This window comes from Akebia trifoliata, chromosome 6, assembly GCF_017979445.1.
Source record: "Akebia trifoliata isolate Shusen 1 chromosome 6, ASM1797944v1, whole genome shotgun sequence".
Taxonomy (NCBI): domain Eukaryota; kingdom Viridiplantae; phylum Streptophyta; class Magnoliopsida; order Ranunculales; family Lardizabalaceae; genus Akebia; species Akebia trifoliata.
In genome coordinates, this window is record NC_141380.1 from 27336173 (window position 1) to 27353139 (window position 16967).

Below are 16967 nucleotides of genomic sequence, written 5' to 3' on the forward strand. Positions count from 1 at the left end.
AAAAAAACATGGAACTCAATTTATTTTCATAAGTATATTATGATTTTTTTTTAATTTTATATTTTTTTTTGGATTTATTTTTAATAGGAATCATTTCTGAATTTTTCCTGATTTTTTAAATGGTTAAAAATCATTGTCTCAATGTCGAACGAGACGAGACGTATCGTTCGAGTCAACTCGGTATCGGAGCTGAACGAGACGAGACCAAATACCGAGTTTAAAAACAATGGTTGCATGCCCTAAATATGGTTGTCTCGCTAACGAGTTCACCAAACCTGTAAGTTTCAGAAGCTTTCATGGCGAAGAAGAGAACCGAAGCAAACACTAATGGCAATAACAGTAAGAAGAAGAAGAAGAGCTCTTCTAAGAAACTACTCTCTGGTCCGAACTCCATGGCCATGAAATCGAAGTCTTCAAAGGAAAATCCCTTCGAGACCATCTGGTCTCGCAGAAAGTTCGATATCCTCGGAAAGAAACGCAAGGGAGAGGAGCGACGGACTGGCTTGACTCGTTCTCGAGCTGTCGAAAAGGTTAGTGTTTCTCTCAGTTTAATTCTTGTTTAATCTTCTTTTGTAATTGTTGTTACTTGTACTTTTTAGTTCTTCAGATATTCGTGAGTTACAGACTTACAGTTTTATTTTTAATCAAGTTCTCACTTCAAGAGTCTTTATATGTTAAAATCAAATCAAATTTTATTATAAGTAGTGAAAATTTAGCTTCCCCCCCCCCCCCCCCCCCCCCCTCAAATTTCGAAGCTTTCCTTTATAGTTCATGTGGAGTTAAATAGGATGCTGGATGAGGAGATTCAAGAGAATTGATTTTGCGGTTTTGTGATTTTTGTTGTCTAAAAAGATTATCATGAAAATAAACGATTTTGGTTCATCACTTACACTGTTTTAAATAGTTTTGCAATTTTCTTCTTCTAATTTTCTTTTTCTGTGGATTGAAATCCACGTAGTTTAATATCTGATTCCTGCATTTTCACTGACTGATGCCAAACTTGCTTTAACAACAGAGGAAAAACACTCTGTTGAAGGAATATGAACAAAGTGGAAAGTCCTCTGTATTCGTGGATAAGCGAATTGGGGAGCAAAATGATGAACTTGGGGAGTTCGATAAGGCCATTTTACGTTTCCAGCGTGAGCGTCAGGTATGCTGTGTGTGATTATATATCTGTTTTTATGTTTGGATTCTATGTTTAGTTGTTTTAAGTTGATTAAGAGATTTACATTAATCTTAATCGTTAAAGTCTGCTTTTTTTTTTGTTGTTGTTGTTGTTGTGATTTTTTAAACTATTCATATTCAAAATCATGGATAATTTGGGTTCTTATTATGTTAAATATTCAATGATTCTTAAACTGGTTATCATCTTATAATTTTTTCAGCTAAAGTTGAACAAGAAAAGCAAATATAATTTGTCTGATGGAGAAGAAGAAGATGGTGCAATTCATGGTGGTGATTTCTTTTCAGAAAGGGATGATTTTGAGGATGTAATGTCACCAGATGATGATGCAGATACAGATGAGATAGAGAGTATGTCTATGTTTCATATATTGCCCAATGTTATTATTTTTTAAGCTAATTAGTAGTCAATTTAGATGGGTGTCATATTATTGAGTCTTAGTTTTCATATGGTAAACCATCGTTTTGAATATTTGCAAAACCAGGCAGTATGTGTTAATTGATTCCGGCTTCTTTTGAATTACAGGATTGAGTGGCACTAAACTAATAACCTCTTTCTTTTCTGTACAGAGAATTCAACCATCTTGAAGCAAGTTAATGGTCATAATGTGCATAGTCTATCAGAAACTGGGTTGATGGAAGGAGAGGAAAATGTAAAAGTCCTTTACTTCAAAATGATTTTAGTGCATGTTGTTCACACATTATCTTATGCATCTATTCTAGTTCATGATCACTAAGTTGTATGAGCTATTCCTTATTCTAATCAGAAGCATGGGGAACTTGTTTTAGGGTTTAGCAACATCGCACGTTTTTTTTATAGGTATAGGGTGATCTATATGGTGAGGAGATCATCCTCACCAAAAATCAGCCCATTTCGAAACTTCTAAGCCATATAAGACAAAAACTGTTGTTATAGATGTTGTCACAATTGTTGTCCCATGAACCACTCCTTATATAAACTTCTAACCCCATCAAAAGTGGTATATATATATATACCAATAGACTTTACAAACTACGCTAGCTGGCACCTTCTAATGGATGTTAAGATTTATTCAACTGACTGAATTTTTGGGATAATGCTTTGATGGTAATTGATGATGAATCCATTCTGGCATTTATTTTAATTGATTGCATAACATGTTTTGAGTCAACAGCACCAGGCTTGATCTTTATGGTGCAATTGTCTCCTCATAATTAGTATTGCATTGTTCTATGAGTATTTGATTATGTTTCTTGATCCTTGCAAAACTATACCTATTCCATAAATGAGCTATTTTCTGAATAATGTTTCTTTCTCATTTTAGGGAAATGATTTTATCAACTTTTTCTATTTTATTTATTGATGATGTTTGAGATATAGCTTTTGGACATTACCGTATGTACTTCCCTTGCAGAAGCACAAAAGCAAAAAAGAAGTAATGGAGGAGATCATTTTAAAGAGCAAATTCTTCAAGGTAGTTGATTCATTTTGTTATATAAGCAACACTTTTATATAAATGTGCATACTTCAATTCAGTTTTGTTACTTGATATTCCATTTCAGGCCCAGAAAGCAAAGGATAAGGACGAAAACGAACACTTGATGGATCAATTAGACAAAGACTTTACATCTTTAGTGCAGTCTGAGATGTTGTTATCATTGACTCAACCAAGCAAGATGAATGCTTTGAAGGCTCTTTTGAACAAGGGCAACTCAAAAGATTCTATGAAGAAAGACAAATTATCTACTACTCTGAACAAAGAATCTTCTACTAAGGTATGACTTTAATCAGATGGAGGGTATCTATAACTGTCTTCCCTCTTAGAGAGAGTGTAATATTACTCATTGTCATTGTCTAATGAGGCGCTTTTTCTGGCTATGCGAGGTGCTCTCTAGCTAAATAGCCACTTCTTTTGTACAATGTGTTGATATGGTCTTTCCTTTCTAATGTATGCATACAGTTTTTACAGATAAAAAATGATTAATATTGTGTCTTCGGTGGGTATTAATTTTTCCATAAATAGCTTCCTTTTCCACTTTGATGTAGCCATCTACGAAAAAATTGAAATAGAAAAATACTGCCTCATTTTTATTTTATTTTTTTGCTTTGAATTTGGACTTTTGTTTGTAATTATGTGGTGACAATCTAGTTTCTTACATATGTTTATAACTGTTTATTTATGTGTTTTTTTTTCCTATTTTGTACAGGATCAACCCGATGCCTATGACAAGCTTGTTAAAGAGATGGCATTGGATATGCGTGCTCGCCCATCAGACAGGACAAAGACCCCCGAAGAGATAGCCCAGGAAGAGAGGGAACGGCTAGAGCGATTGGAGGTATGTTTCAATATCAGAAGCAAGATAGCTTTAGATTTTCATTGTCATTTCAGGATAATTATCATCATTATTTGAAGAAGCAGGACATTGTATGTTAACTTAGAAAGTGTAAATGTGCTTTTTTCCCCCCTTACCCTTTAATAATTTGTGTTTGTTTAGGAGGAACGTCAAAAAAGGATGCTTGCCACTGGCGACGACTCCAGCGATGAAGGCAGCGATGGTCACGAAGGTGCTAATAGAACTTCAGCTGAGAAATTGAGATCTATTTCTGGGGATGATCTTGGAGATTCCTTCTCTCTTGATGATGAACCAAGAAATAAAAAGGGATGGATTGATGAGATACTTCAAAGGGACACCGAAAACATGGAAAGTGAAGAAGAAGGTACCTCTTCAGAAGATTCAGAAAGTAATGGAGATGAAAGTGATCAAGAAGAAGCAAGTGAAGACAATGGCAAACCTGGGAAGACAATATCCTTAAAGGACTGGGAACAAAGTGATGATGAAAATCTGAGTACAGATTTGGATGAAGAAGAAGAAGAAGAAGAACGGATGGAGGGAAAAGACACGCAAGGAGCGAAAGACAATATTTCACCAAAAATTAAGAATCAAAATGCAAATGCTTCAAGTGCTGAGAAAACAAGACCCAGCGGGAAACAGCCTCCTACCCAACGTAATGCCCTTCCGTTTGTAATCGAAGTGCCGAACAGCCTAGCGGAGTTATCCTCTTTGCTGGACAATCGGTCTGACACTGAAGTAGTTGAGGCAATAAATCGGATTCGTGCATGTAATGCGATCAGGCTTGCAGCAGAAAACCGGAAGAAAATGCAGGTATGTTCTTTGGCTTCCTAGCCTAAACCCAATCACTAGTTTCAGAACCGGATATGGATGTAGATTTTTCCAGAAGTTTATTTTACATTTAAGAAATTCAGCTAGTTGTAAAACTAAGCTGATTACTTGCTTGATTTAGCTGAGTTTAATTGACCAGGTACTTGTTTGAGTTTGCTTGATTCCTAAGTGTAATTTGAGGGGCTTGGTGTCTGATTATCACAGATTTTAGTGAAATTTATGAAATGACCTTCATTTGCCTTTTCCGGTGTTCCTGAAATAAAGAAGTCATTTTGTAGGTCTTTTATGGTGTCCTACTGCAATATTTTGCTGTGTCAGCAAATAAAAAGCCATTGAACTTAAAGCTATTGAATTTATTGATCAAGCCATTGATAGAAATGAGCATGGACACCCCATACTTTGCAGCCATATGTGCTCGTCAGCGGATACTTCAAATTCGTACTCAGTTTTGTGAGGATATAAAGAATCCAGGTTCGCCAGTCATGTATTTTAGAAGTTACTGGCACTTCCATCTTAACAAAGCTGGTTAATTGATGCTCAGATGTCCCCACTAATGCATGGAACTGTTTCAATTCTTGCAGAGAACAGCTGTTGGCCTTCTTTAAAGACATTGTTTCTGTTGAGGCTGTGGTCTATGATATTTCCATGTTCTGACTTCCGTCACGCTGTAATGACACCAGTGATCTTGTTAATGGGCGAGTATTTGATGCGTTGTCCAATAACATCCGGCCGTGATGCTGCTGTTGGACTTTTCTTATGTTCCATGGTTCTCTCTGTACGTGCACTATTCAAAAGCTTCATACAATTTTCTCTCCAATTTCTGCGATCCTTATCTGAGATTGAGATGCTATATAGCTTTAGATACTGGATATTATATGATCTGTGCTTCTGTGGCATTATGTCTCTATCACCTGTTCATAAGCCTTGAGCAGCATGTTTTCGATTAATAGATGGTTATTGATGGTGCCTAAGTGTTACTGGAGCATTCTGCAGAATTCTTCCTCATGGTTATTTGAATCTCGTAATTTGGGTTCTGTGTGCACGTTAATTTTCAATGTGGTTAAGCAATTCTATTAAATTTATATATATATATAGGGAAATGTTCAGCACCCTAAGTTTTATCACACACTTTAACAAATGTTTTTTGTCCTACATGGGTTAGAAGTTTTGGAATGAGTTCATTTTTGGTGAGGATGATCTCTATGATTAGAAGATCATCCTCCCCAAAAATCAGCCCATTCCGAAATGTTTAGCCCCATGTTTACACGTTGAAAAATCGTGGACCGTCCATTTTTTGTAAATCAATTTTGATGGGGTTAGAAGTTTTGGAATGAGCTGATTTTTGGTGAGGATGATCTCCTCACCATAGAGATCATCCTCACCAAAAATCAGCCCATTCCGAAACTTCTAACCCATGTAAGACAAAACGCGTTTGTTAAAGTGTGTGGTAAAACTTAGGGTGCCGAACGGGACCCATATATATATATGGGAAATGTTCAGCACCCTAAGTTTTACCACACACTTTAACAAACGTTTTTTGTCCTACATGGGTTAAAAGTTTTGGAATGGGCTGATTTTTGGTGAGGATGATCTCTATGATTAGAAGATCATCCTCCCCAAAAATCAGCCCATTCCGAAATGTTTAGCCCCATGTTTACACGTTGAAAAATCGTGGACCGTCCATTTTTTGTAAACCATTTTTGATGGGGTTAGAAGTTTTGGAATGAGCTGATTTTTGGTGAGGATGATCTCCTCACCATAGAGATCATCCTCACCAAAAATCAGCCCATTCCAAAACTTCTAACCCATGTAAGACAAAACACGTTTGTTAAAGTGTGTGGTAAAACTTAGGGTGCTGAACGGGACCCTATATATATATATATATATATATATATTTTACATAATGCCTTCAAATTTACTGATGCATTCATTTCATCAATATTTACTCTCTCTCTCTCTCTCTCTCTCTCTCTCTCTCTCTGTGAATAATAATAATATATTAGATAGAATTCTTTGTAATTGTATGCATATTTTTGCAAATAATTAGTTAATTACTTCACTTTATGGATGAAAAGCAAAAAAATGGATAGCCAGGGCTATCTATCCCCATTCTGGTAAATTTTAGTTCTCCGTGTTTAGCCATTTGTAGAACACTCTTCTTCTCAAGAACATGCCTAATGAAATACTTATAATCTAACCATCAAAATCCTGTTGATGGTATTCAACCACTCATCAGTCTTGTGGGAATGCATTATGATACCCATTTGTTCTCATTCAGGGTTGTCTTCTGCCAGTTTATTGGAATCTTCCTTACCAGTTAGTCTCATATGCCGACTATCATTTCCTTTATTATTCAATAGAAACACCTCAGCTGCTAGAGGGACCTATATTTCCTTTTTTTCGCTTCCATGACAATTAAAAATTGAAGGTGCCTTCAGCCATTTACTATTCATTTCTCAATCTTTTCCCCACTTGTTTCTCTTTAAATGCATGGTTTTATTCACATCTAGATTCACTTCAAATAATGAACTCAAAAGAGTATTTTGCACTCTCTTCTGATTGAATTACAACTTAGGTTTCATCCTATGGATGGACTATCACGAATGCGGTAGGATGGGCCTTTGGTCAGATCTATTATGAATCATATACAATGATCTTTACATGATTATTCTATTTGACGAGCATTTATGATGAACTACCATATTGTGACCAAATCATTGATGTTGTTACTTACATTCTCATGAGTTACTAGTTAGCAAATGGTATGTTGTTTGACACTATTTTTTTTTTTTTCTGAAGGTCGCTAGACAAAACCACAAGTTCTGCCCAGAGGCCATTATATTTCTTCGAACTCTACTGATGTCAGGGTCAGAGATGGGACCGGGATTGCTAAAGCATACCCAGGTACCACTCCAAGTTGAAATCTTTTATATATGCTCCGTAACTTAGATACCACATGCCACTGAAAGTTTATACTTCTTCAATAAACCGGTATGTTTTGTGGTTCAAACTCTTAACAAGAATGGTTGATGTAAATGCGCTCAACCATGAGGTCACTGGATCAAATCTCATCCCCCTACTGCAAAGTCATGTTAATTTTTTTATTATTGTGTAACAGTTTTATTATCTTTCGGAACTCAAAATGCTCAAGCCCTGGCTGCTATTACATGGTCGAGTATCTGAGATTCATACTCTAGATTTTCTCTCTGTCATGAACATGCCGGGTGACTCTCCTTTTTTCAGTTCTGATAATTTCAGGTCAGTTATTGTTGGTTGCTTTTTATTTATGAAAAGAAAAAAATAATAATTGTTGGGTGCTTTTTGGTAGCTACTGATAATACTTTGTCATCTGTCACGATGTGAGAGTAGAGCTTTCACCTTCTGTATGCATCGATTGGTCTATAACTCTGTATCTGTGTGTGAGAGAGTAACTCTCTCTGGACCGACCAATCAATACGATGCCTCTTGGATTGGCCATAGCCCAATAGTTGCGCCACCCATACAAACCTAACCATTTGACAACCACTTTCTTTTGGATGTTCAATACAAATATGCCATATTTGCAACAAAAAATGAATTAGTTAGATGATTGTCCATAAAAAATGTGTTTCTCCTGTAATTTCATGTCGAAGTCGTGCTTGGTTGATGAACACGCAGATTGGTCCATGGGGGTTGGGCTATGCCACCATCTACCTAGGGGCTGGCCCCTTGCTTTATTAGTTCTATACAAATGTCTTTGTTTTTGTATTTGTTTTATAATTATACTATTGGCTTAATTGCATGCTTGATGTATTAACTGCAGGGCTAGTGTGCTTATGTCGGTGATTGAAACACTAGGAGGATTTATTAATATATATGAAGGATATAATTCCTTCCCTGAAATATTCTTGCCAATTTCTGCATCATTACATGAAATGATAAATCAAGAAAACATGCCAGATGTCTTACAAGATAATATTAAAGATGTTGCTCTTCTCATAAAGAGGAAAGCTGATGAGCATCACATGCTACGTCAACCCCTTCAAATGCGGAAGCAAAAGCCAGTGCCAATCAAGCAACTAAATCCAAAATTTGAGGAGAAGTATTATTCTGAAACTCCTATTTTCCACCTCAGCTTATAAGCATCTTGAAATTTGTGGTTGAGTACAAGTGTGTAACTAATGAATTACCTTGTTGTGCAGCTTTGTGAAGGGTAGAGATTATGATCCAGACCGTGAACGGGTTGAGAGGAAGAAGTTGAAGAAGCTCCTTAAACAGGAAGCTAAAGGGGCTGCTCGTGAACTTCGGAAAGATAATCATTTCTTATTTGAGGTGAGGGAGAAGGATAGGGCATTACTGGAAGAGGAAAGGGCTGAGAAATATGGAAAGGCAAGGGCTTTTCTCCAAGAACAAGAGCATGCTTTCAAATCTGGGCAGTTGGGGAAAGGTGGGAAGAGAAAGAGATGAAGCTTGCCTCAGCTTTTTTCGCTTTACTTGCTTCCTGCCCCTTTTATCTTGCTTTCCTGAGAAGCTCAAGGTAATGTGTCATAGCTTCTTACAATTTTTGTAGCGGTAGTTTGAACCTATTGTCTAACTATTGCTGTTATATATATTTTTTTGTGGGAAATTTTCATGTTTGCTCTCTGTGAGCTTCAGTTTATGATGTACATCATTGACACAATAAAAACAAGGATTGCTTTGGGCAAATGTTTTCTGGAAAATAGGTTCAAAACAGGGTCCTGCCACAACTGCAGAATGTTTCTGAGGCATTTTTAATGTCGCATATAATTTATAAGCCTTGAGATTCTATGTGGTTTAACATTTAGCCTATGAACGATGGAAGGTTTTGAGGGATTCAAAGTGGAAAGGCAGGCATCCAAGAGGTTCCCCTTCTTCTAGAATTTAACAAATTCTCGTGGCGTCATGTAAGATTATTAGAGCTTTCAGAGCTGCTGTTTTTTGTTTGGATTTGTAGGTTAGAGCTGCCTTGGTAGGATTAGCAATTTCACGTTAGAAGCTGGTCGATGACAACTTGTGTTACTTTCCTTACCAGTTGGGATTGCTCCCTCATGAATGGGTAGCTTCCGATATTTGAAGTTACATATAACTCAAAGCTTTTGAGTTGATATGGGAAACTATGTGATGTGATGATGGTATCTTACGTAAAATTACGGGTCACTCTTTTGGGCATGGGCATAGGTATCGGCCAACCCGATTTGCTCGAACTTGAACTTAATATAATTATAATTTAAAAATATTTTTTTATCCATGTTTCTTTCACACATAATTCATAGTTCAATATGTATGTTTTTGTTTATCTATATATTAAAACTAATGTATGATTATTTTCATTAGAAAAATAATTGCTTTGTCTTAAGTATAATTCTATATTGTCACAAATATTATAGTTTCAAATGTTTTTTCTTTTATTGAAAATTATGATTATTAATATAAAAATATTTATTTTAGTTAATTTTATTATTTTTTTTCTAAATTTGCTTATAATTTTTAGTATATAAAGTTTTGAAACACAATTTTAGGAAAAGTATTTATAAATTTTAAGTTTTTTTTATATGCATCACACATCTTTATATGAACCTTTACCCGTACTAAATTACCTAGTATTAATGAGGAGTGAATTAATCGGACCAATTTGACTTGGCTAGGGTTTGGATTGAGCATTTCATGCCCGAGGTCGGATTGGGCGAGGGTGCGGGTTGGTGTTTGTGAATTTTGGGAGGGGCACTTATTGATCCCCAACCTCTGCGAGTTGCAGTTGAAAGAAATGAAGAGAAAATAAACTTATTGAAAGAAAAGAGAAGAAATTCCATCTTGGTTGGTTTAACAATAAAGAAAGTCTGTGATTTTTTGACAACCCCTTTGACATACACTCCATGACATGGTATGGGTTAGAACCATAGATCTTTTTCTTGGGATACACAATTGCACATCCCATAAATCTATGCGGCTGTGTATTTGAAGAAAAAAGATTTATGATTTTAGCCCATGCCACGTCAAGGGGCATATGTTAGAGGGGGTGCGTCAGAAAATCATTATTCATAAATAATAATAAAAAATAGTGTGGAGAAAAAAGTGTAGAGTTGTATTGTTTTAGTGCTCTTATTAGTCATGAGCATTTCTTCTCTCTAATTTGGAAAGAAAAAAAGAGGGGAAAAAATTAAATCGTTTTTTCTCTCCATTATTTTTCTTCTCTCCTCTCTTTGACAATCCAAACAAGAGAAATGGAAAGAAATTCACTTTTTTTTTAAACTTTTCTTCTCTCCATTTCTCTCAATCCAAAGACACCATGAAAGTTTATAAGATCCTTTCAAAACCCTAATATGACAATACTAGCAATCCAACTCATTTTGTAACGTTACTTCAATTATGTTGTAACCTCACAATCATACACCTAAAAATTGTCAAAGAAGAGAAATTAACAAGAAGATTAGTATCTGAAATCGAAGATTGATACTTCTTCTATCCAAATTGAATATTAATGTTGCTAGAGGTCCATGAGCTGATGTAAATGTTTTTTTTTTTATTATAAAAAAAACTCAATTATATCTCACAATAGACATCCAAAACTACTAGAAATTGTAATCTACACTATTTGTTATTTAAAACAATAAATAAATAAATAAATAAATAAATAAAAGAAAACAGATCTTTTGCCAATGTCAATAACAGGGCAAAATAATATCCAAACCCCTAAAAAAAATAAAAATAAACAATTGAAAGGGGGGATACCCCAAATCCAAAACTCACTTATTTCATAGATTTATGTCATTTTAAAAGATACCCTTTTTAGTTTAGAAGGGATTTTTCTCAATATCACAAAAAGGCAAAAAACATGAATTATTATTAAAATTCAAAATCACAAAAAAATGATCTAAAAGAAAGAAGAAAAAGAAGAAGATACCCAGCTTCATGAGCTCAATTATTTCATAGATTTCTGTAATTTTAACAGATATAATACTTTAGAAGCATGGTTTTAAAACTCGTCCGAGACCAAGACGTATAACTTGAGTTAACTCGGTATTAGAGCTGAACGAGACCAACTTACAAAGTCACTTTTTTGACCAAGATTTAGAACTCACGTTTAATTTTTTGATTTGTCTCTCGAGACGTCTCAAACATATCGGAAAACTTGTCGAAGACTACTCGGTATCGGGCCTAGATGAGACGAGACGTGAAACCGAGTTTTAATACCATGTTTAGATGGGGTTCTTCTCAAAATTAGGGGAAAAAAATCTAACAAATTATTAAAATAACAGAATAGAATGGATTCTTATATACAACAGATAAGCAAGGGGAAGTAAAACTTCTCCTTCTGAGAATGATATAGAATTAAACAAAAAGATATCCAAAAACTGTCTTAAATCCATAAAACCAAAGAGACCCATGTCAAAAGGGGCAGAGTTGGTATTATAAAATATTTTCTCTCCATTTCTCTCCTCTTCTCTCCATTTTTGGAGAGAGAAAACCCACCTCTTTTTCTCTCTTCTCTCCGGTCTTTTTCCTTCTCTCCTCACTTAATAATCCAAACATGAGAAATGGAGAGAAGAGAAGAGAAACTCAATTTCTCTTTACCATGTTTGGAATGACATGAGATAACTTAGGACAACTATAAAATTTTAAAATATCTTAAAAAGAGTTAGAGGGAGAGTTGGCATTATAAAATATTTTAAAAGGGTTTATCTCCATTTTTTAAGTGAAAGAAAACTTACATTTTTCTCTCTCCTCTTCTCTCCAATTCTTTTCTCTTCTCTCCCCACTTAACAATCCAATCAAGAGAAATGGAGAGAAACTCAATTATTTTCTTTTCTCTTCTCTCAATCCAAACACAGTTTAAGGGATTTTTTCATCCTTCCCTAACAATTTTGAAAATGGGTTAATTTTTTTTTTGATTTATTTTTAATTTTTAACTTACTACTTTATACCTTTCTACATAATTATTAATTGTTTACTTTGCTTCGAAAGATAATATATTGTCGGAAAGATGAAACCACAACTGGTTGTTTTAAGTTTCTTGAACATTATGGAGAATAGGGCATATTTTTTTCATGAAAATTTAGAAGAAAAATTTTTTGATAGTGAGCATTATAGAATATTTTTTGTCAGTTAAGTGAGTTAAGGGAGATATTACAAATAAGGAAACGTATGTATATTAAAGAGTGAGTGTAGCTTTACGAACTTAAAAATATTTCAAATCTTTTCAAGAGTCGATGCGCTTACCTCATGACATCTAAAAACATGATCTAATTCCATAGGAATGCAGAGCACAAAATTCTATGAACTTAAAAAAAAAATTATTATTCATATTTAAATTTGAGAGTGGATATTTGGTAGCTGTCCCTTTTCAAAACCTTAGATCAAGCCCAAATTATTATTATTTTTAATCGAGAACTCCTTACAAGGCCTTGAAACATTGGATCATGTTTTTGGATGTCACAAGGTGAGCCCAAGTACCCTTATGCTATGTTTGGTAATACTTCTAAAGACTGAAGTCTGAAGTTTGGAAACATCTAATATCTAAAACTAGAAATCAGATTTCAAAGCATCTCTTCATCGTTGATTCAAAACTTCTGAATTTTGATTTTAAAGTCTGAAATCTGAACTAAAACAAACAAAAATAAAACTTCTAAAGTCAAAATTTTAAAGGTGGGCCACCTCTATCCAAACTTCAAAAGTGTTACCAAACACACACTTAGTAACGGTGAAATCCTTACTAGCTTAGTAAGAGTAGTTCAACTGGGTTCTGTAGGGAATTCAACTTAAAATTCTTAACCTGTGAGAAGAAAAATAGAGAAAAAACATACGTTAAAAAAAAAAACAATCACACACACAAGATAATATTTACGTGGTTCGACAATTTGCCTACGTCCACGGAATTGCAGAGATTTCACTATTATCAAGAAGAAAATAAAAGTGTGGCTACAGTCTCAAAAACGACAACCAAGACTACGTAAAAAAAAAAAAAAAAAAAAAATCTAATCACCAAAAACGATTTCTATATAGTGCGTACAAGATTCACAATGAACTACAAAACGGGCAACAAAAAAAAATTATAATAATTCCCGGGGGCATTGCCCCTTGGACCCTAGGAGGTTTGTCCATAGTGCTCCGTCTTGGGCCTATCAGCCCAAGCCTCCGCTCCATAGATTAAGCCTTAGAAAATCTCCCATCAAAAAAATCACACAACATTATTCGGATCGAATCGGGTCGTCAATCGGATCAAATATAATTAGGCTCCATAAAGCCCAACAGGTTCTTCTTAAAAACAGTCTACTCGTTGTGAGTTGTGATGGTCCTTTTAATTTTAATGGACAATTCTAGATTTGTAACGTATCGGTCACCTCTCTCTATCTACAGGTACATCTTGCTCGTTTTACTGATACTGAATGGGTTTCTTTGGTTTTATGGATTTAAGATTGTTTTTGGATATGTTTTTGTTTAATTGTATGCCATTCTCAGAAGGAGAAGTTTTACTGAATTTCCCCTTGTTTATCTGTTTGTATATGAGAATCCATTCTATTTTGTTATTTGAATAATTTGTTAAATTTTTTTTCCCCTAATGTTGAAAAGAATCCCTTCTAAAGTATTATATCTGTTAAAATTACATAAATCTATGAAATAATTGAGTTCTTGAAGGTGGGTATCTTCTTCTTTTTCCTCTTTCGTTTAGATCATTTTTATGTGGTTTTGAATTTTAATAATAATTCATGTTTTTTGCTCTCCTCCAAGGCCTTTACCTTACGATGTAGATCCAAGATGTTTCCGTTTTCCACGGGAAGGACTTGTCTCAAGAGGTGGGATCAGACATGAGTTCTTCGCCCTATTTGGGGCTCAAGATACCATTTCATTCAATTTTCTCATAAAATCGGGGGTTATACTTTACAAAACCCCAAAATTATGATCGGATGTTCTCACCATTTCCACGTTGGTTGTATATATGAGTGGATGGAGAGAAGTGAAAAATGTCCAGTCTGTGGCAAGGTAAGTACTGCTTTCTTACTCGTTGGTTCTGCATAATGATCCTTTACGAATTGGCATGGGAGATGGTTTTGTCATTTGATTTGCATTTTAATAGTAGTGCTAAGTGTTAGGTCTGAAGTAAGTTGGAGAATTGGCATGCCTAAAAGATATCGAAAGATCTTCGGAGGATTCTTGGTAACCCTAATGCTTTCTATAAATAGGAGAGAAAAACTGAACTTCATGGATTCTTTTTGCTCATTGCTTTGTAATCAAGGAAGGGAGTTGTACATCCAAGCATCAGTTCAAGATCAATAAAAAAAAAGTTTCAGTTTCATTTATTTTTTTCTATTATCTATTTATGCTATTCTGATATTGACTTGCAATGATGTAGGGTTAATCCCTCCATTAGAGAGGTCGAGGAAGCCAAGAGCAAGATGGTCAAATTAGATATCTCTGGTCTTGTTTCTTTAATGATTATTGTTTTAAATTGGTTTCTTTTATTAGTTAAATCTCAGATCTAGAATGATTTACTTCGACTTTGATGATTTAAACTTAGATTAGATCAAGTTAAATCATGTTCTGCCAAGATCATCAATTATAGGTTTGTTTTTGTCTAACAAAAATGATTCATAGGTTTCTTTGTATAAAATGTACTTTCATTGATTTATTTCTGATCCATAACATTAGTTTGCTGATTGGATCGAGACAAAAGAAACAACTTTAGGTAATCTAAGTTGGTTATTTGTTTATGGTGGAATGGACTGATCTAAATTTTACATTATTGTTTTCATTAGCTACGATACTCTTTTTAGTTTAGTGAATGATATCATCAAAAGAAAGTGTTTTTAGTTTTCTATTCCCTCATTGTTTAACGTTAGAATAATGAAACCCTATTGTCCTTGTGGATTGACCATTGCTTGCCAAGGTTATATTTATTTGTTCTGCAATACTTTTATTGAGAGATCTATGACAAACAATTCCTCCCTAAAAAAATGTTCTTGTTGCACTCCTTCCTGGACAATCAAGAAGTTGTAGAGATCGATTTGATTCCAATTTGATTTGAGTAGTTACGTAAATTCGTTCAATTCCAGTTCTTCTTTACTAAGTTGTGGAGATCGATTTGATTTCATTTGTTGGAGAGAGAGAGTTGCTTGAATGGATAACTGAAAAATATAGACGATGGAGAGATTGAAAAGTCCAACCAATAGAGGAGATTAGCGTTTTGTTGGCGTGGCATCAAAATTTTATGAAGGTTCTTACAAATTTCATAAAGCACAAGAAAGTCCCTAAAAATCATAAATCGGCCCGCACATCCAAATTAGGGCTATTAACTAGGTACGCCCCCCCTACTGTTTTGGGTTGGGTTGTGATTTTTGTAGATAAATTCCATTATCAGAGAAAAGTTAAAGTGATCCACGTTAAAGGGCTATATACCCAAATGTATAAGTGAAGGCCGCCAAAAATCCATAAAGTCCTCATAAATGGAATTGGACCAAATTAACCTTTAGACCAACTAATCAAAGCTCATTAAGTCAAGAGTATAGTTGGAAAGTCAAATTACCCTAAGTCTATAAATATGAAAGCTTCCCTCATTTGAAGTTCTCGAGATCACTTTCTCTCAGAAGACAGAAGCTCTCTTTTTGGAGAATAAAAAGCTCTCAAACCCTTATCCAAAAACGAAACAAGGTTTTTCAAGATAGACTTAGACTCCGATTCAAGAGAAGATTAAGCCTAAAAACCCATCTTCAGAAGTCAATAAATCCTTCTTAGCCGATCAAGCTCGAAGTCCAAAGAAAAGAAATCAACACAAATTCACTATAGAAAATCAAGCACAATGCCCCACCCCCACTCAACTTGGCCAGCATGTTCGTTAGTGAGTCAACTATAGACTACTTTGAAAAAGAAATCGACTCCAAATGTTCCTATTTCATTGATATGTTTGGACACTGCTTGTCCAACAAAAATGGAGTGTAAAAAATCCTATTGGTCTAGTCTATCCACAACTTCCTCTTACAAACGAACGTTACGAACCTTTCATCCTTTGACCAAAACCCACATTTTTGCCATCAGTCCTCCGGAAATTCAAAATGCGGTTCTCCTCCCTCTCTCTTCATATACCTTCACTTTTAGTCCCTAACAGAAAGCTTTCATCAATCACCCACAATATTCTTCCTCAAACAAAAATCTTTGAAACGTTTTGGTTCCGTTCTTCTTCTTCTTCGTGTCGTCGTTTTTCCTCTACTTCAAAAACCCTAAAATGTTCTTCTCAGAAACAATCCATAGAAGAGCTTGAGAGGCTATTTTCAAATCTAAATCAAGTCACTTTGAAGAGAGAACTAGGTCAATTCATCGAGATTTTCACAAAATTTTTTGTTTTTTTTATGAATTTGTATGTTTTTTTTTTTTTTCTTTCTTGATTTTGACACAGATTATTAGTGTTTCAATTTTTTTTTTGTTCTCAGGAAGCCTTATCATTGTAGTATTTCTGGTTGCGGGCACTACAGTATGGATAATTTACTCATATTGAACTAAGGGTGTCAATGGCTACCCATTTAACCAAAATCGAACCGGAATTGGAACTAAATACCCCGGTTCCGGATCCCTTTTTATTGGAACCGATTAGAGCCCGATCTAAAATGGAATCAAACCAATAGGAATCGGAACCG

The 16967-nt window shown here is 34.8% G+C and overlaps 2 protein-coding genes across 17 annotated transcripts in view; both read left to right on the forward strand.

Annotated features, from left to right (window-relative positions):
* Window positions 1–251: 251 nt before the first annotated feature.
* Window positions 252–9157, forward strand: LOC147400585 (uncharacterized). Its single transcript, XM_086446310.1, has 14 exons — window positions 252–530; window positions 1016–1150; window positions 1386–1533; window positions 1753–1835; window positions 2577–2636; window positions 2725–2937; window positions 3370–3498; window positions 3658–4326; window positions 4623–4815; window positions 4926–5119; window positions 7144–7248; window positions 7463–7602; window positions 8147–8425; window positions 8526–9157. The coding sequence occupies exons 1-14, from the start codon at window positions 297–299 to the stop codon at window positions 8788–8790; spliced, it is 2847 nt and encodes a 948-aa protein (XP_086302436.1). The 5' UTR covers window positions 252–296; the 3' UTR covers window positions 8791–9157.
* A 4396-nt stretch (window positions 9158–13553) lies between these two features.
* Window positions 13554–16967, forward strand: part of LOC147400586 (uncharacterized) — a 38907-nt gene continuing 35493 nt past the window's right edge. For all 16 annotated transcript variants that reach the window (XR_015179427.1, XR_015179425.1, XR_015179428.1 and 13 more), the window contains exons 1-2: window positions 13554–13698; window positions 14071–14322. Coding sequence is in view for 12 of the 16 variants with exons in the window: in XM_086446315.1 (XP_086302441.1) it covers window positions 14239–14322 (84 nt within the window). In the remaining 4 variants the exon portion in view is untranslated. The remainder of the gene's footprint in view (window positions 13699–14070; window positions 14323–16967) is intronic.